General features: G+C 37.5%; 1 protein-coding gene across 12 annotated transcripts in view; it reads left to right on the forward strand.

Moving 5' to 3' along the window:
* DAB1 (DAB adaptor protein 1) overlaps positions 1–15,619 on the forward strand; it is a 475,330-nt gene that overhangs the window by 343,849 nt on the left and 115,862 nt on the right. For 11 of the 12 annotated variants that reach the window (XM_074831919.1, XM_074831918.1, XM_074831927.1 and 8 more), the window contains one exon: positions 7,429–7,628. In XM_074831919.1, the coding sequence (XP_074688020.1) occupies positions 7,562–7,628 (67 nt within the window). In that variant the 5' untranslated portion in view covers positions 7,429–7,561. Of the gene's footprint in view, positions 1–256; positions 291–7,428; positions 7,629–15,619 lie in introns of those variants that run through there. The other variant, XM_074831925.1, reaches the window with a different exon arrangement.

Consider the following 15,619-nt stretch of genomic DNA (forward strand, 5'->3'; position numbering starts at 1 on the left):
TTCTGATTGTGAGGAATTTGCATTTAAATATAAAATGTGGTGTCTCTGACATTGCTTTTACCTTCTCCCTGGTGATGCTCCTGACTGCATACCTCTCCCTCTCCTTTAGTGTGATGATTGCACCACTGCGCTTTAGTAATCATTTAACAGCTCTAATTACAGAATACTGTGATCCCAACTGTGTACTTTGTCCTTTTTCCCTTCTTAGTCTTCACTGTTTCTTTGGTGTTGAGAGGATTGCATAAGAGCTGTTCTTCTTTGCAAAAGTAAATTCCAAAGACGCTGCTTTGGTAATGTACAGATTTGCATTTTCTTGTTGCTTTAGAGTTAATGACATTGAATTTTAGACATATAGGGGTTGGTTGGTCTGGTGTTCTTTTACATCAGTCACGCCGGCATAACTTCACTGACACTAATGCAGATACACCAGCATAAAATTGGTGTAACTCCAACTCCATTAAAATCAATGGAGTTACGCCAATATAAGTCAAATGTAACGCTATTGATTTTGTGCTGGTGTGACTTTATTGACTTTAATGGAGGTAAGGCAGTTTTCTGCTAGTGGAACTCGGATCACATTCAGGCTGTGCCTGGGCAGTATTTGTAGCAGATGTGAGTTTTGTTTCTTGTTTGTTCTTACACAGTGTTATCACACGTTCCGTTTGTTTTCTGCTTCAGGGTCAGCTGTGTAATAATCTGGGTATAGTAACGTCTTGGCATAACGCAATTCATATAGGAAAAGCATTTAGGTAATTCAGTTTCACTGTGAGCAGAGGGAATCTCTAGTCCAATCTGAACAGCTTCCTATGTTATCTGATAACATAGCAGCTTCTCAGTATCGGAGGAATGATGTGAAGTTTTTAAGCCTGTTCCATTCAGTGGCAGTGCTCTTTTTTATGTAATACCCTCCAAAAGTTTACAGATAGCACTTTGAGTGGAGTTTTGCATCTCGGAGCAGAAAAATGCACTTAAAGGAGCCATGTGTGTTGTATTTATACCCTCAGCACACGGGAGGTTTGTTACTCATTTTCATTTCCCTGGGCTGGAGTTGGCGTTGGCTGGCATCTGTGTCTGGCCTTTTCCAGGACTGACTTGTTTCGTTTGAGGCTGCAAATGCTCTTGTCCAGCAGACTTGCATGCTTTCTTATGGAATTGAGGGCATACGGTGCTGCCATCACTGTTTTTAATAACTCTCATTTCCATTTAGACTTCCAGCCTTTGATTTTCTGTGGCAATAGATTTGGGGTTTGATTCTTTCCCTTCTAGCCTTGCAAGACTCCTGAAAGCAATGCTACTCATGTCGCATAATGATGCTCCCAGGTGTATACCTGGCTCAAAGAAGAGGTGTTAACAAAACCTGTGGAATGGATGTTAAACGTTATTTCACAGAGTTGAAGCTAATACCTGATTATTGGACATGAGACTGAGACCGGACTTGAGGGACCACAGCCAGCACTGGAATTACACAGCACTAGCCCTGGTCAGCAACAGAGCAGAACAGGGGAGAGCATGTTCTCAGTGCTGGGTGTTTTTTGTGGTGTGTTTTTTTTATTTGTGATTAAAAACTAAAAATTAATTTTAAAAAAAACTTTACACTGGGATTATAGAAATTCTTTCAAGAGGATGAATTTCATGTTGAAAGCATTGAAGGAAAAATATATAAATATTTTTCTTTCAGACTTTAGTAACTGGCTCAAATCTAGCAGTTTTTCTTAAAAGTATTTGAATATCCTTCCTCAGAGAAATTATAAACCAACATCGTGTAGTTTTTGCTGAACGCCAAATAGTATACTTTTGACTGTTTCAAAAAAAATCTGTTAAAGCAAGATCAATGTGTTCTGTTTTGCCTTTGTTTCCAGAACGCTGTCCTCTATAATATAAAATAGAAACTATAATATTAAAATGAAATGTTAGTAATTTCCCATTAAAAATGTTGATGAAATCAATTCATTTCTATGAAAAGCATCTTTTTAATCCAGTCAGCATTTTCTATCAGTAGAAAATTCCCAGCACTTCTGGAGAATAAATTGGTGAGGTGGAGTGTAGTATTCACCACTACATGGAGTGATTTCCAGGAGGAATTTTAGTAATTATTCCTGCTGTCATTGGCATACTAATAAACATCTTACTCTGGAAATATTTTATAGGTCAATTTTTTGGCAAGATGCTCTTCTAGTGGTAAATCAGTTTCAATGGTGCTATTTACACCATGTGAGGAACTGGGTAGCATGCCTGAAAGATGCCCTGGAGATAGAATAATGAAGCATATTGTAAACCACAATAAATTTAATAAAATGTGTTATTTGCCTTAGTTACAGGTAGGGTTTTTTTAAAAGGAGCTTCTTGTTTTCAGGAAATAAGAGAAGTATAAATACAATTAAACAAATAGCAACTATATACAAAGGGAAATTAAATGTAATAGTTTGAGTACTGCATTTTCTGACATTGGAAGAATTAAAAAGGGTTAACTGGGAAGTATCGTTCTGGTATCTCACTACAGACGTAGTACAGACAGCATAATAAAACACATGAATCTCCTCCCTTTATCTCATAGATAGAAAATCAGAGGTGGAGGAGAGTACTTGCTCATTTCAGAGCAAACTAAGTATGAAATACGGAGGTGGTTGTGAGCCTTTGCAAACTATGTAATGTAGGGAGGTAGGAGAAGGAGTAGGGTGCCGGGTTTCAGAGGAGCATTTGCAGTTTGCAAGGGGAGATTTGAGGAGTTAAACAGGACAGTTGGCTTTCCGCATGTCTGCTGAGGGAGAGAATTTTTGTGTAGGATCTCAGTTTGTGTGCAGGAACAGCAATCTTCCTTTCACCTTTACAGAAATACCTGTAAAGAAATTGCAGGAGAAAGCAGTGATTGACATGCCATGCCATGACAGAGGGTCATTTGACATTGTCACTAGAAACAGTTTATTACGCTGTTCTGCAGGCAGATGACAAAACTAGAGAAGAGGGACTGGGCACATGAAACAATCTAACAGAGATTGTTTTCTTTTGCAGGTTAGCTAGAATTTTAATGCATGAGCTGGCTTTGATTTTGCTGCTAAACACATTGTTATAGGATTTGCTTTAATGAAGTATCTACACAGACATCTTCTCCTGTTTGCTTTTCTTTTCCTCCTCATTTTGTGCCCTGTGTCAGTATCTTAAGCTCTCTCTTCTACCTCGTCTGCCTCGTTTTCTGGTTCTTACTTATAGGCCTTATTAACTGTAATATATCAGTGAGTTTTGGACCAGTCCCTTGGGTTTCAGTTCAGAATTAGTGTAGTGCCTTCTGTAAAAGATTAATACTCTGATACCAAGTAGCTTCCGGCAGGATGTTCACAAGACCTGACCATTAGGGAAATGAGCTGATGAGCACAAAATAGTGTGAGCAGATCCAAAGGGATTCATGGCCTCCTCTCTCTGGAGGGTATAAAGGGCACGGGTGGCCAGGATGGGTTTTTCCATCATCTGTTCGTGTGTGGTCTCACTGAAGTTCTCTGCATTAGGCTTCGTGGTCAGATGAGAAGTTGATGAGTGACATTTGTCTTCCTGGATATCAGTCCTTCGCGCTTGAACTGTTTTCAGTTTTCCAGGATCATAGCACCTTTAAAATATTTTTTTCTCTTATGTTTTGCCATTTTAATATGTTTGGGCTTTGTTTAACACTTGCAAAAACACGGGTGTCAACGTTCCCTTACAAATTATTATTATATTGGGTGCTTTGAAGGAAAGGAAATGGATTTCAAGAGGTATAATAAAAGCAAGAGCTAAGGATAGTAGCATGATTTATGTTTTCTCAAACCAGGGTTTGGGAGGTACCATCATCTTGTCAAATCCCACTTTGGGACTGTGGAGAATTTAAATACCTAGGGAATGCCAGGGCTAAGTTATAAATCCTTTCTAAGACTGCTTTTCCTTTTCAGAAGCAGATGGAAACTCGTTTCAGGGGAGGGAACTTCTTAAGTTTTGAAGCCCTGAAGAAAATTTAAAAATTCATGTATTTTAAAACCAGAGGGGAAGTATTATGATTGTCTTGTCTGACCTCCTTCATAACTTGGGCCAGGGGAAGTCGCCTAATAACCCCTTCATTGAGCTCACTGAAGCGTGGTTGAAAAGACAAATGATTTGACAGAAATTGTTGTTTTACAAATTCATGGTGGAGGCGTGTATAGCAAGTGACTAATTTCCCTGTGTGTAAAAGGTCCAACCTGTGTTAATTCTAAATGCAAAGTGAATTTACGAAAATACTTCTTCACTAAGGTTTTAGGTTTTATGCCAGCATAGAAATAATACAGAATGCACGTTTAAGAATTATATTGGAATTAAAAGTTAATTCCAGAATGCACTGATTGTGTTCCTGCTGTAGCCACTTAATAAGGGAACAGAAAATGTCAGTATTTTGTTAAAATGAAGAGTTCTGAATCCTCTTTAGGAAAGGCTGAGGCATGCACATAACATTGTAATAGCTGGAACAGTAACAAGGCTCACAAGAAAGATCGTTAGAGTGGATACGTGTAAGATGATGGATTTTCTTTTTTAAATGCAGCTAACAAAATTTTGTCTTTAGAACAGGGACAGAAATGTGGCAGAACTGATCAAAGAAAATAGCATCTCATTGATAAAACACATGCTGCAGTACTTCCCACAGTAGGAAGACCGTAGTATTTAACAACAGTGACCTAGATTGGAGGAGACAATAAAAGCTGTTGTGGTGAAGAGCAGATTGACTGCCATTCTCATCTGGGTAATAAACGGCTGAAATATGGACAGTATATGAAAGTTTACTAATGTAGCTTACATAAAGACCTATACTTTTGGAGGAATTGTCTCTGTAGCAAATTCATTTTGAACTATAGCTTGCATCTGACAGATGTTTATGTGCTCCTTTACAAAGATACCTATTACTTTATTCAAGGATCTATGAGCCTGCGAGAGTATGACCTGATTAGGTTTTAAAGTAAATCAATATGTGAACCTGTCCAAAAATAGATGTGCATTTATTTTAAAAAATATTACTCAGTGGGATAGCCTCAAGGGGATGCTTGTCTGGAGAGTTTCAAATGAGATAGCAGTCATATGTTGTTATTTTAAAATATTCAGTGCCATTCAGATGCTACTATTTCAGCTTTCCTGCTGAAAGTAACTGACAACAGGAGATGACATTCTTGATGCTTTGTACTCAAAACAGTCTTCTAAGACATTAAAACTTGCTTAACTCATGACCCTGGGGGTATTGTGTTTGGGTTTTTAAAATAAATATACCTATTATAAATATTTTCCTTTTGTCAAGTAATTCATGTTAGTGCTTCTTGTAAAGTTATGCAGTTAACCTTTAGGTAAATATAAATCCAAATTCTAGAAAAATAAACTGTCAATCCAGCTGTGACTTGAGAGATGCTTTAAGTAAGTGCCATTGAGCTGTAAAGACTGATGCATCCCTACTGTGCTGTAAAACTAAATATTATTAAATTGGGTTCTGTACAGGGGGAGGGAAAGGAGATGGGGGCTGTGAGGGACATCTGTTCTCTGCAGCGCTGTTCTCCCTGTTTGCTGGCGTATTTCAAGCGTAAGTGAAGAGCGACTCCATCGAAAGTGGGGTGAGGTGGTTCCCTTGCAGCAGAGTGAATCTGTGCTGGGGCCCAGCGGTCACTGCACGTGGTGTCCCACCGTGACCGTGTTTGGGGCAGAGACATCTCCCTGTCCATGGACCTGCCCAAAGAGTGCTTCAGATCCTGAAAGACTCAGTTTTGGGGCTGTTATCTTATTCCTTTTCTTTCTGTGAGCAACCTTCATTTGCTTTGTCTTTTTCTACTGTTTCTTAACTAAGAATGTTAATCAAAATGCTTTTAGTTTCTTCAGATGTTCCAGGAAGGTGTATTTAGCAACTACTGCAACTTTGATTTGTAAGTTGCTTTGTTTTTCCTCCTTTTTGCTATGCGACACATACTCAGGCTCCAGAGAGGAGGAATAGGGAATTTTGTATTTCAAAATCAGTTCAGCAGATTTTGAAAAGCTATCTTTGAATATTCTATAATACACATACAGATTTGAAGAGCTTATTAAAAAAAGCCCCTGACACACTTCAGCAATATTAAATTACTTCAGACGGTGCATGGCAGTGTAACGTTGCTGAAGCATTTTAAAATGTTAAAAGAGCCTGGATTTGAAAGTACTAGTGGCTTCGCAGCCCTTACTGTGAAAAGTGATTTAAACTGTCAACATTTTTTCAATGTTTGCAGTGTATTGCTTTCTTAAATGACAGAGAAGGGATGTTAGTAAATAACTATAACTGTAGTTAATCTCTGGCCAGCTAACTAGCTGATATGCTGGGTTCGTTTCTTTATTAAATGTTTACTTAATAACTGGGCAGCTGTTCAGACAGGCCAGATGGACTTCACTGTAATTGTGCTAATAATGAGAACTTTTTCACAAAAACAAAGGGCAATAAGAAGATGCATTTAGTGAGGGAACATCATGACAAATGGCTTCAGGACAGTATGGTCCTCTGCCCTCAACAGACTGGCTGAAGTAGGTGTCTCATCCTTCAAAGCAAGAAGGACCGGCAGTAAGAATTGGAGTAATGGTTTATTCTTTGCTTGGTTGTTTATTCTTTGTGTATTCTTTGCCTCCATGGCCCATACATCCCCAGTCCTACCTGCAGCCTCACGGCCTGTCGCCCTCATACTGCTCCAGCACGTTTCTGCAGTTGCTGCTGTGGATTCGCAGCTGATGTATCTCCCCAACAAATAGATGTTATGTAAAGCTGTAGCTTGCTCCCTAAATGTTAGCTTTTTCCTATCTCATTTGTATTTTGTAGGTTTAATTAACTGCATTTTCAGAGTTCTTTGCAAGAAAAATTACTAGATGGGTGCTAAGAATTGCAGCTTTGTTTACATGGAGGCAGATTCTTTTATACTGGAAACATTATCATAAGCAAGAGGAGTGGCAAAGTATGATGTTCTCAGTATGAGTAATGAATACATTTTTCATTTGTCTTTTGTTCAAGTGGGAGAACAAAACCATTGAAAGAACATTGGAGGAGTAAAAATCTGAACTTACTATCTGGCAATATATTTTTACATTGGAATTGTTGCATTTAAGAATTGAGTCCTCGCAGAATTTTTTGGTTTTGGTGACATTTCCAGCTGTTTAGCAGATCATCGTCTTTGTCCTCCAGCTGCTGGTCCAGAAGTAAAGGTCTTCCATACACCTTGTGTGGTGTCTCTAGCCTGCAAAGACATCTCAGATATGCCAAAACATCTCAAACAGGACTGGATGACTGTGTTTAAGCATCTAAAATTGTGGGCAGTTGCCTCTGTAGATGGAGAAATTCATAGGTTTCTTCCTCAGTAAGCTTGCAGTGCGTTGCTGCTTTCTTTTTTATGTTTTAAACTCAGAAAATGACCATTACTTTTTTGTTTCCTTCTTTAACAGTACTCGAAAGGAGTGAATGAGATGAACTGTTTGGGTTATAGTATCTGAAAGGCTAAATTATTCTCTTGGAGAGACGTTCTAAATGAGCCTGACCAAGATCCTGGATCTGTGTGAAGAGGACTAAGGATATAGGATGTCAACTGAGACAGAACTTCAAGTGGCTGTTAAAACCAGCACAAAGAAAGACTCCAAAAAGAAAGGTAGTGACTCATTTTTCTTTATTCGTATGTATTTTGTACTTTAATCAGCTCCTACACCAGCCACCTTTTGTGCATCTGTGATTCTTGTTATCTGTGCTCTCAGTGAAGGTAAAATTTGTTAAGCTCAGTGGAAGTCTGATATGGGAACATGGGATTTGATTCTCTGACGTTAAAAATACATCTTATTGAAATATATTTAAAATGTAAGAAAGAACATATTACAGTTCATTAATTTTTACTCTGTATGTATATTGCAGTTGTTTTACAAATGGAAATACAATTTTAAAAATTATTCTTAGCAAAAGAAAACTTTTTTTTTTTGTGTTGATAAATAAATTTTCCTCTAAAGGCTTTGTTTCTACTTTGTTTTGAACTAACCAGAACTTAAATGCACTTTCTGTTACTGGAGGTTGAATCTTACTAATGCTTTGTGAAGATACAGAGAACTCGGTGGCAATCTATAGAAACATTAATTGTTATTTGGTAAAGGAATTATAAACAAGGAGGAGGAGGAAGACTCAAAATTAAGGAGAAGCTATGAATAAATGCATGGTTGGATAAATTCATATTTCTATTTACAATTTTGCATTAGATTGTAGGGCTGTTCTTTGGACTTTTAAGCATGAGAAATGGGACGATGTGAATTCGGTGCTTATGAAAGATTTTTAGTAGGGATTTTTAGCCTTAGATTTTTATTAGTATTTTTACTGCTTATGGGTTTAAGTACTGATGAAATTGGAGGTCAAGACCTTGAATTCTAGTGGTAATTCATGTTGTTCTGTGTAGCTGTCTGATTTTTAAACCTATACAGATAATGAAATTGAGATTGAAAACAAGTTTAGTATTAATTGCTCAAATAAAATAAGAAAACAAATTAAAAAATCATACTTAATAGTTTTAATACTTGAGGCAACAAGAACTTAACTTTCATGTGAGCTTTTCAGTTTATGATTCTGTATGTTTTTGTGGGTGTATAATTTAGACATTTACTGCTGAGGATTTTAAGACAAAAAAAATTGTTGCCTTTGCTCCTATGTGTGTGTGTGTTGAAAATTTTTACTCATCTTCGATATCTGATAAATAACTTGTTTAATTTTTGGGCAGCTATACCTTTTACTGCAGTGATTCTACCAAACCAGTAATTAAGGCCTTCTGTTTACTATAGGTTTTGTATCAGAGATCTTTGTATTACAATTTTTAAAAAGAGACACAGCAATTAAAAAATTTTAAACATCTGTTTGGGAAGATGGTTTAGAATCTTTATGACTACTTTAGGCCTAAACTCACAAGGAAAAAATGATTCATTTAAGATAAAAAAGCTGTAGTTTGGAAAGGCAGAAACAGGGGAACTTTCATGTAAATGGGAATGTGATCTGAGAGATGTTCAAGGCAAGTAAAGAAAGTAAACGAGGTTTGGTTGTATGATCAGTATTTTTGGGCAGGCAGGAAATTAAAAAATGTTAGTTCTTTGCAATATGGATACCATAGGAGACACATCAAAAAGATATTATTTCTTCTGCTGGAGGGTGAAACTTGGAAACAGCAAACAACTGTTTTAGGAACTTGATGTTTATGTTAATGAAATATTCAGCATCCAACTTTTAAAAACATTGTTATAAATCATAATAGCTGAATGTTTCTCTGTACAAAATCAGATTCTATCCCCCAAATGGTAATTCTGAGAATTGCCTTTACTGCTAAGAAGTATAAAATATGTTCTGTGACAGTGATCAGAGCTCCCTGCAGCATGTACAGGTATCTGAAGAACTGGAAGTGACAGTGTATGGCAGTAGCACGTCTCCAGAGTTAATCTTGTTCTATGTTGTACATGCAAGTCTGAGTGCATCTGCTCACACCCAGCCATCCGAAGGCCTTGGGGTACAGTGGCTGCTTTATACAGACCAGGTAAACAATTCAGACAGTGTTTGCTGTCCAGATCCCACCTAATGAAAGTCAAAAGAAACTTGGTGTGCTTGTTTACTTGTCATTGAATTGTATGTGTTTGCCTATATTTTGACAAATGAGCCGCCCTCTGTATACTGTGAATGATGGAGATGTGAAAAACAGGATTTTTGGTTTTTATTATTTTTTCCCAAGTTCATTAACGTTGAGCACTGACAGGTAGCAAGTACTAATGTGAAGTTTCTTATGTTACTAATCAATGAGTTTGATTATGCAAAGGAATTGAGTATTCCCAAGAAATTAGTCTTTGCTTTATAAACAGAAATTTCAGCTCTAGTGTATCTCCAGTGAATCAAGTTTTGTTGTACTTCTGCAAGAACCATGCAACCATTTCCATCCAGAGCAGGGAGGGGCCTCTTTTGCTGTATTATCTACAATTCTGGTAGTTCTCCTGCCATCTGCAGTTCACAACACTGCGCTGAGAAACAGCAGTAAGCTTGATAATAACATTATCCTAATGGAATGTCTGTCCCACAGATGTATCCCACCCTGAAGATCTGGGGTGACTAAAAGGGGATGAGGAATAGTAAAGAGGTAGAGCATGAGACAGGGTTCTTTCCTCATCTCAGCATAAGTGTTCTGTGTAGTGTCAGCTAAATCTTTACCTCTCTCTGTATATAAGGATATAGTAAGGTAGTTTTTCCTATCTGAATTGTTGAAATAATACAAATCTTAATTCCTAAGGTTTGTAATGTATATAAATGTAAAACATGATAACATGTTAGATAAATGCAAGCTGCTGCTCTTATTGAAGTACAACAGCCAAAAAGAAAATTATGGTTATTCAGATGACGTGACTTGAGTTAAAGGCACTGTAACGTCATTAGTTAAGCAAGCAATTTAATAACCTGGACAGGTTAGAGGGGAGGTCCAGGAGGAGTCTCATGATATTCGATGAGCACAATTGCAAAGTCCTGCTACTGGAATGGAGTAGCTCCCTGCAGCAGGATGGGATGTGTGTTTGAAGTTCTTCTATGGTTTCTTATAACTGCTTTCTGGATCCATTGCATAGATTACTGATTGTTCGGTGACAGGGAAATAGTTTGATTTCTGCTGCAGATGGGGCAAATGACATTAATGCTCCTGCAAAGTTACAGATTTTACCAAATATTTCTCATCTCTTTTTGTAGTCATATACAAAACAATTCTCTGACAGAGATTATTAAACATTTCTCATGAGGCACAGTGTTTTTACAGCCATAAACTTTCTAGTCACAGTCAACTCTTTAGTGTCTCCATAGTCATCAGAGCTAGTTTGTAAGACAGTATTCTGCTCCAATACTGAAGGGTTATTACTACAGTTAGGATAAGAACTTACATACGAAATCCTCTCAGAAGCTGCTATTTAAGTGGAATCGCAGCTGTGAAACTCTAATGTACTATAGGTAAATTCAGTATTAGCGTGGTAATACCAAACTGTAGTTTTGTATGTTAACACCATCACCCTGGATAATCTTAAAAATAGGCCACTAGAAAATCAAGTACTAATTTCGCCTTTTATTCAGTCAGTATTGATTTGATGGATCCAGAATTTGTTGACCTCTAGAAATGCTGCCTGGTCATACTCCCAGCAGAGGGTAGGAGTTTTAACTGATTTGAATACACAGTTATGAAAATGGAGGTGAACCAAGCAGCTCCCTTCCTCTCCAGATTGTCACTTTTTGCTCCATGTACTGTGAAGATGCTTACCAGTTGAGGATCTGTGTTTCACCCTGACCTCCACAGCCCTCCTTTCTACACTTTATTCCATTTTATGAGCTTACAGCACACTAGATGCTGTTAGAGGAGATGATATTTCTGCCATCCCCCACCTCCAGCCCTAATCTTCATGCCACTCTTCGCTGATATCTGCTAGTAACTGTGTTGGTAATCACCTTTTTTGAGAACTTGCTCAAATTTTAAAAGACATCCTGAGGAGGCTTCATGTTGCGCTCTAAAAGGAAGTCATGCAAAGCTCTCAGGAGGTTTAGAAAGCTCTATTCTAGGACTTTTTTAGTGATTTTTTTCCTTGTGTGAGAAAAATTGTGTTCTTTAAGAAGTATTTAGAGAACTAATGATTCAAATAATGCTCTTAAAGGCTGATTTTGTTTCATTTGTTTATGTCGTCTGGTTCATTGGGAGGTGAATAAAAATTACATGTTTGTACCATTCAGGATAGGAAATGAGAATTTTTATTAGCCAAGGCTGTTAAAACATAAAACATGTTTGTCTTGTAGTACATGGGGGAAAAGCCATTTTATAAGTCTGTATGGATTATTGAATCAAATTGAAAACATTTACTTGAGCCTATCAGAATTAAAATTGATTTAGAAACCTCTTTGGGGGAAATGTGTTGCATTGATGCTGGATCCACACTGATAACTGCCTTGGAAAATCCCTTCTTGCAGAATTAACTTAAACAAGAAAACTGAAATGGGAGGTCAGTAAAGAAGGGTGAGACAGGCTACTAAATGTGAATGCAGAGTTGCATCTCCTTGGGGGAGGCCAGGAGACTTTCTAGGGATTTGGTTTCTTCCTCTTGCACTTAAATTCTGTAATTACTCTATTTGAACCTTCGGATTTTTTTGCCAAATCATGTCTCATTATACTGCCTATAGTTAAGTCTTTTGAGTCAATTTTCAAAATGACAGGGATTTTTAAAAATGGAGGCAACAAACAAAGAGGAGCTCAGGCATGTTGACAATCAGCATAACAATCTTTGATGCTAAGGATCCCCATGGGTGAAATTCCCTCATTTAATAGGTTTCCTCTGCAATGTGTGGGAAGCAGGAGGCATCTGGAAACAGATTTCACAGTAGGCAGGCCGCCAAGCTGGGGATCGCCGTAACTAGCCAGTAGGAACGTGACAGTTAGAGAGGGTGTGATGTGCTATGCCTCTACCAGTGCTAGAGGTCTTCTCGCAGCCACGAGTTGGGCATTTTGTTTTGACTGAATGAATACACAATGTCTGAAGCTGTGCTTGAGGAGGGAAAGTGAGAGCAGACTCTGCTCAGGGGGCTGTTAAAGGCCGGGTAAGGAATTCCCCTGCTTGCACCAGCAGAGGAGAGGGTGTCGCATGGCAGTGCTTTCTGGGTGGTAGAAGATCTGAGTTTGATCCTCTTGGGATCACGGTGGCAAAAAGCTTATGTGTCCCATTTTAACTATCTTGACTACTAATTAAAAGGAGTGCAGTGGCTCCAGGACCTTTCATGTGTATCGGATTGGGCCTTTGGCAGAGTCATATCTATTTCCTGGGTCTTTTAAAGTCTAATGAGAGACTGGAATCTGACTAACTATCCAAAGGAAAACCTTTGCATCCCCAGAAGCAAAACTCTAGTCATACTGAGATCAAACAGGAGGCACCTAGTTAGTTTAAAAGCCTTTGGGGATAAGCAGCCTTTAAACAAGGTTATGTTTTGTCATTTTCAGTTTTCATCATAGGTGCCTAATGCTACCCAAGTTCTGTTTTGGGTTTCTTAGACCTCATTTGCATCTAATCTTTGGAGTAATCTTTGCTAAATTTGAGAGTGGAATGAGGTTTCTGACTGATGTGAAAGTTACAATTTTGCTGATACATAGAAATCTTGATGCAGTTTTTACAGGTTCATTTTCAGATTGGAAGTTCAGTTTAAATTAGTAAGTGCTACGAACAACGACAGTGGTTTGTTTTTTTTAATCATTTAACTTTTTTTTGACGTCATGATCAGCTAACAACAGTTAAAGCATTATCACTGTAACAAGGCATTTCAAGCTGTCAGATTGGCATAGGTTCATTTATTTTTCTGATTACACAGCTAAGATTCATGGAATCCAGCAAAATTCAAATTTGATCTCAAGAGTAATGAAAGAGGGGCACAGTCAGGAGCTTATTTCATTGACAGGGAGTTGATTTGCTTTGTTTCCTTGCAGTAGTTATGAGTTTTTCAATAATTTATAGATCAAGTAACAGCAACATTAATTGATACACTAATTGTGTCCACATGCCTGCCTTTAACAAATCTCTTTTGTGAAATGGTTACTGACAATATTAATTGCACATCTTTGGAGTCTTGATATAAGTTATGAATTCATTCTCAAGTTGAAAGAGGGTGGGAAAATCATTAATTCTGACATTGTGTAGCTGTAATTAACAAGAGTTATCCAATAACCTATCATAAATTAGAGAGCTCATGAAGTCTGTTTTAAATACCGCGTTCAACCAAAGGGGGTCCGTGGTTGTATTAATTGAAGTGTTCTTCGGGGGTGATGGATGTTGTCTCTTGTTGTAGTTAAAATGTTTACTGTTGTTTTTAATTGAGAGACAGGTCTGCCTAAGTTAAGGTTGGAGCTCTTGTTACTTTGCTGCTCCTCAGTAGAGGAATCAGTAATCTGTTGAGTGTTAAGAATAACATTTCCTGAGAGCTTCTGTTATGTTATCATTTCTCAGTGTTTTAACAGTCGTCAAAGCATTTCAGTTGAAACTAGTAATTAGCAGCTTAATGAAATGCATGTTTCATAGAGAATTTGACTCCTGTAACAGTCATTAAATCCAGGTGGGTGTTACTTGCTCCAAGGCTGGCTGTACATTAGGAAATCTGTTGGTTACTGGCAGTGGGGATCATCTGTGCATCCAGTTCAGTCTGTGCTGTACATTGTTTCTGGCTTCACTTACACTATTAAAATACGTCTGAGATTTGATTGAAATACGGAGGAGGTGAGGGGCTGGGGCTGGTAAGGAGGTAGAACTTCCAAATAGGCAAATAAATTAATTCTCAGCGAAATGTTTTCTCCACTTGTAGTCGTTAAAAAGACTCCCAGCAAAATTTGTATTAGGATCTTGGTAAATGAAAAATTTTGTTTAGAGAGTTCAGGGAAGAAAATTCTGTCATGTAATGAATGTAACTAAACAGGAGAGGCCTAATTAATCCAGATTAGTAGCTAAAATGCCTCTAGAGGTTTGGATTAGTAAAAGTTTCCTAATACAGCTCACATAGGAATATTCTACAGGGACGAGTATGTTGACGATGATAATGTTTTTATATCGTTCTTCATCCAAAGATGTTTGCTTGTCTAATAAATATTAATGAATGACATTTCTGTTGGCGTGTTGCATTACATGCATTTGAACGTTTCTACTTTCCTGAAACATTTTGCCTTTTCCATGGACATTATAGGAAATTCTGCAAGTAATAATAAAATACGTCAGTGTTACTCACTGTAAAGTACAGCTTAGAGTTATCAGTTGTATTGATAAATGCTCCTGTTTTGCTGAAGGGAAATCAAACACAAGTAAATATGAAATATCATCTTGATCCCAGCAATCTTGGAAGCATTAAACTGCTCACCGGTTTTCCCTGAAATAAACAGATAATACTTAGTATTAATGTCCACATTATTGCAGTGTACGCTTTTTCATATTACTAGGGAAAATTCCTCCAAATCTATATAATCATCTATAAATTATGGAAAGTAATGAGATTTCATGACCTGTGTACATATGGGGGAAATGTAAATTGATTTCAAAGTTGGTTAGATCTTTGCATCAAAAGCCAGTGCTGATCTCTCAATTACCTTCCTAAGATTACACCACAAATCAGGGCAGAGCTTGATATATAATCTGACGATCCTGTTTCTTATTTTGTGCTCTGACCAATACGTCTGGCTCTCTCAGTAATGATATCATAATAATTTCATTAGTCAGCTTGTGAAGAAAAAAGTGTGGAGCAATGTACAAGTTAAAGGAAACATTGAGGTTTTGGTTTGTGTACGTAAGCAACCAGACACAAGAAGTGTTTAGCAAAATATCTTAGTGAGTCAGTCACAAAAACTTAGTTGAAAAATAACTGTGTCCTTAATCTTTAATGTTATAGACCTTTTGAACACTGACCACTTACTGTTAAGAAAAACTTGCCCACAAAATTGGTAGCCTTTTGAAATATATTGTGGCTGAACTTGTAAGCCCTTCATTCATGCCTTATGACATATTCCTGTTTAGGAGCTCAAAGAAATATCTAGTGAATTTGGCCAAGGAATAGGCTCAGACTCCCTCTGATAAATATGTCAGGCCCAGA

The sequence above is a fragment of the Strix aluco genome, chromosome 8, assembly GCF_031877795.1.
Source record: "Strix aluco isolate bStrAlu1 chromosome 8, bStrAlu1.hap1, whole genome shotgun sequence".
Taxonomy (NCBI): Eukaryota; Metazoa; Chordata; class Aves; order Strigiformes; family Strigidae; genus Strix; species Strix aluco.